Below are 4,699 nucleotides of genomic sequence, written 5' to 3' on the forward strand. Positions count from 1 at the left end.
CAATATTATGGCGATTATTAGGGAATGCTAAAAAGTGGGAAGATAGCAGCTATAAAAGTGCTTTCATTTCCACAAGTGATTTTTTTTTTTTTTTTTTTTTTTAAGGAATTTCTACAAGTGATTATCGCCTAGAACCGAGGCACTTCTTGAGTGAGATTAGTGTATTAAGCTGTCACGCGGGGAACAATTTCTAAAAACCTTAATCTAATTAAGCCAAATTAAGAAGAGAATGAACTAAAAGGGAAAGAAATAATTTCATGAAATATTATTGCCAATTAGTTTTAATCAATTTTAATGGGTAATTAATTTTTTGCCTTTTTCATTCTTCCCTTCTAAATCCATTGCACATCTATAATCCACAAATACCCTGCATTATGAATGGAAAAAGAAGACGAAAAAATTAAGAAGGCAAAGAAAAGCCTGTGTTTTAACTCACCGGAGAACGGTATGTTTTCTGTATGCTTTATTTTTTTCTTCATTTGTCTATGCATGAATTCCTTTTTGGTTCTATGGTAAAAAAACAAAAAAAAAAACTAGGGTTTAAGTGTTTATATGATTTTTCCTGATCTATGAAACAGGAACTAGATACGGTTGTCGGAAACGGCACGGACATTGACACACCGATACGGATAATAATTTTAAAAAATAACATAATTCAGTGTAATGTCGGTGTCATGTCAAACACTGTGTCCGACATCGAGACACACCTAATCCAATGAGTGTACGTGTTTCATAGTGTCAGATTCATTTAATTGTTTTCTGTTGCACAAACCATTTTTATTTTTTAATCATTAATTAATATTATTCTTAATTATTTTATTTATCTTATTATTATTGTTGTTGTTTTTTTGAAAGAATTTTTTTCTCTTGTTTGAATTTATCTTATTGTTATTATTATTCTTTGTTTTCTTGTTTGAATATGGACATCAATCCACTTTTGTTTGATCATTACACAAAAATACGCAAATCACAAATCTTCAAAATCGAAGACTATTCCCTATCCGCTTTTGGTTATGAAGTAGGGACATTTTCGGATTAGACATGTCACGAATGACACGACACCGAAACATATAATTATATAGTGTTCGTATCGTGTCATGTGTTTGAATCTATACATGCTTCATAGTCTTTTGGTGATAGGAATGCAGCAAATGGATGAGGAACCTCTGACACAGTATATATAGCATCCTCATGCATTCTTTTCCACGTCACCCTTCACCCCTTTTGTCCTTTTCCTAGTGTAAACTTTCCACACCCTTGGTTGAGGCCCATAGTCTAAGCCCACTCCATTTGCTGCATTCCTATCATTTGGTTTGGTAAATACACAAACTTTAAAATCGATGACCACTTCTGCTTTTAATTTGATCATTGCACATTTTCTTTTAATGAAAAATGTAGTCTACCTTCTATTCAAAGTTAACTGAATCTAAGTACCCTTGGATTTCTGAAGAAATTATTTGGTTTCAAAGATCACTTTTTCGTTATATAAGACTTTTCAATTTTTTTCCTATTTAAATATATTTTAATTGACAATTCGTTGTTTTCATTATTAATAAGGTTTTTTTAAAAATATTTTTCCTATTTAAATATGTTTTGGTGGCCACTTCATTGTTTTCGAGCTACCTTCGAATTTTCGGCCTCAACAATGTTGTTGATATTTGTGCTTTGATTGTAGTTCCATTTAGGCTAGGGTTTTGCAATACATAACTTCCATGAATGTTGTTTGTCTCTTCATTGTTTTGCATTATTGTTATCATGTACTCATTTCGTTTCAAATTATATGTCATTTTTGTAACTTCATATATATTTAGAAATACAATTAATTTTGTATAAAAAAAAGAGTAATCATAAGTTATTTTTCAAAAAATATCATTCATTAATGATATGGAAAACATAAATTAAAAGAATTGGAAAAAGACAATAATAAATAGTAAAAGGCATAATGACATACAATTTGTAACAATTTTTTTGCTAGAATGACATATAATTTGGAATGGAGGGAGTTCTTTTTATTGATTTTCCACTATATTATATCCTTCTCGACATTGATAGTTTAACTGATTTTTTTATAGATATTGATCTCATTTGACATTAGAATCCACATTCGAACCATTTGATACAGGCATATGGCTTGTTCACCTTTTAAATTTGGTAAGAAAGTGCCTTGTGTCAATGTTGAAGGTAATTTACCCACTTTTAATTTATTTTTTTGTAATATAGTTGCATTCTTGTATTGAGATACTTATGATATAATTAAAAGTGCCTTGTGTCAATGATTTTAATTGAACATACTTCTTGACATTATTTTTAGGGAATCAGATGAAAGTTTACACCTACAAAGAACTAAAAAAGGCCTCTAACAATTTCAGCCTTGATAATAAAATCAACCAGGGTGGTTTTGGTACGGTCTATAAGGTAACCCAAAAACAGATTTAAAGTATTTATATCATCACCATCTCATATGTGTTTGAAACCTTAAGGATTAATTATATTTTGGTGTATGACCAGGGAGTGCTAAAAGATGGGAGGTTAGCTGCTATAAAAGTTCTATCACTTGAATTCCGTCTGAAGGCAGACGAATTCTTGCGCGAGATTAGTGTAATTTCTGAAATCCAGCATGAAAATTTAGTTGAACTATATGGTTGTTGTGTCGAAGGAAATCACCGAATTTTGGTCTACAGTTACCTTGAGAACAGTAGCCTTGCACAAACCCTTATAGGTAAATGTATTATAATTTTCTTTTTGATAAAGTTTTTTTCGGAGAATTTGAGAACAATGTACATTTTATTTCATCAAAATATACTTCATTAACTTAATGAAGCCTTTGACTCTCAACCCCATACTGCAGGTGGAAGTGTCAGTAATATCAAATTTAATTGGCAAACACGGTGTAGGATATGTATCGGAGTTGCACGTGGACTTGAATTTCTACATGAGCAAGTACAACCAAATAATGTTCACGGGGATATACGAGCAAGCAATATAGTCCTAGATAAAGACCTTAATCCGAAGATTTCAGATTTTGGTCTTACGAACCTTATTCGACCAGACATCACTCGTCTCTTCTCAGAGTAAGTGTGTACAAATTAATTTGGAAGCACGTATGAGTTGCTTTGTATATTATTTTCATTCTTTCATTCATCACCTTGTTTCTTCTTAAATGGGAGTGTGGAAATCATCTCTTACTATGTGTGGTTAATTATATTTATATCCCCCCGATTATGTATATCGAGAATTCAATGTTGTGTGTTTTATTTCAGGAGTCCGATGGCACCAGAGGACGTGTTTAGGCCGCTGACATGTAAATCAGATGTTTACAGATTTGGAATCCTTCTGATGGAGATAGTCAATGGGAGATCTAACCAACATATTCTAGAACAAGTATGTGTAAACACTATTAATGTTCTTGAAAGATTCTTGTGCGACTTAAGCTCCCACTGGTTAAAATATTATATCTTGAAACACGACATGACTAATTTCACTTTCATTATGAACCAGTGGTGTGCAATACGAAAACATATTCATTGCATTAATATTAATCATATTCTTGTGCATTATGGCATTTTCAGACCAGCTCTTACTAAAGATTATGTTCTTATAACAGACATGGAAACTTTATAACCGAAGGGAATTGGTCGAGTTGGTAGACACATCACTGGACTGGGGATGGTGTGTCGAGGAAGCTTGTAAATATCTGAAGATTGCCCTTCTTTGCACTCAGAGTTCGCCTAGGCTCCGACCAACCATGTCTGCTGTGCTGAAAATGCTCACTGGAGAAATGGATGTTGATGAAAGTAAGATAACAAGACCAGGCTTGGTATCAGATATTCTATAGATATGAAGACTCCATCTTCATACAATGCTTCCTATAGCTGCTTCAAATACTGCAACTAAAACCTTTCCCTTTGATTTAGTTAAGAATTCATTTCTATGAGGAGTTTTGTTTCATTTAAACGTGTTTGACTATTCCACGAGTTTTATTTGTTAATTTTAATGGGCACGATGAAATAGGATGTTTTGCATAAAAATGTATGGTTATAGATTATGGCCAATCAATTATATGATTATCTGATTCTGAAATTGTTTGATGAAAAAATTAGGCTAATAGGTAATTTTGTAGAAAAATGTTGGACATTTGCCTCTTCTGTAGGGGTTGCAGGAATTCGATTTGGAACACTTGAAGGGTTGATTGTGTCCATGTTCATGTGTTGCTGTCGAATGAGACACTAACATGTGTCAACATAGACATGTCCTCACTCAGAATTGTAGGCACACACTAACAAAAACGAACAAAATTAACAGCTACACCACCCCTTCATAAATTGAGGGTAATTTACCAAATATGATTCGATTATGGAATGAAGAATATGAAAATCACATGTTGAATGAAGATGAAGAAGAAGTTTGATGTTCTTGAGATGAAAATGGTAATTGATTGTATGAATAAACCAAAATGGTGAGGCCTACATTATCACTTGATGAATTGAGGGTAATTTACCCCTATAGACAAATATGATTCAATTATGGAACGAAAGAATGAGATCAATGTTAAATGAAGCAGATGAAGAAGTTTGATGTTCTAGAGATGAAAATGATATTTGATTGTAAGATATAAGATAAAAAAAATGAATTTTTCTTTGATTGGGCTAAATTACCCCATTTCATCAAAGGGTAATGTTAAGGTACATTAATTGAAAAT

General features: G+C 32.3%; 1 protein-coding gene across 1 annotated transcript; it reads left to right on the forward strand.

Moving 5' to 3' along the window:
- The first annotated feature begins 2,111 nt into the window (after nucleotides 1-2,111).
- LOC146899099 (cold-responsive protein kinase 1-like) lies at nucleotides 2,112-3,855 on the forward strand. Its single transcript, XM_085733506.1, has 6 exons — nucleotides 2,112-2,181; nucleotides 2,312-2,415; nucleotides 2,509-2,719; nucleotides 2,849-3,071; nucleotides 3,261-3,381; nucleotides 3,605-3,855. Exons 1-6 carry the CDS (start codon nucleotides 2,127-2,129, stop codon nucleotides 3,833-3,835), a joined length of 945 nt encoding a protein of 314 aa, XP_085589632.1. The 5' UTR covers nucleotides 2,112-2,126; the 3' UTR covers nucleotides 3,836-3,855.
- The last annotated feature ends 844 nt before the right edge of the window (nucleotides 3,856-4,699 follow it).

Source organism: Medicago sativa, chromosome 8 (assembly GCF_051527215.1).
Source record: "Medicago sativa cultivar Bolivia chromosome 8, Bolivia_mono, whole genome shotgun sequence".
Lineage (NCBI taxonomy): Eukaryota > Viridiplantae > Streptophyta > Magnoliopsida > Fabales > Fabaceae > Medicago > Medicago sativa.

Excerpts from the sequence above, each read along its gene's own strand:
- LOC146899099 (XM_085733506.1), top strand. The coding sequence starts at position 2,127 with ATGGCTTGTTCACCTTTTAAATTTGGTAAGAAAGTGCCTTGTGTCAAT. Across the intron at positions 2,416-2,508 it reads GTTTTGGTACGGTCTATAAG|GGAGTGCTAAAAGATGGGAG; the intron begins GTAACCCAAAAA and ends GTGTATGACCAG. Across the intron at positions 3,072-3,260 it reads ATCACTCGTCTCTTCTCAGA|GAGTCCGATGGCACCAGAGG; the intron begins GTAAGTGTGTAC and ends GTTTTATTTCAG.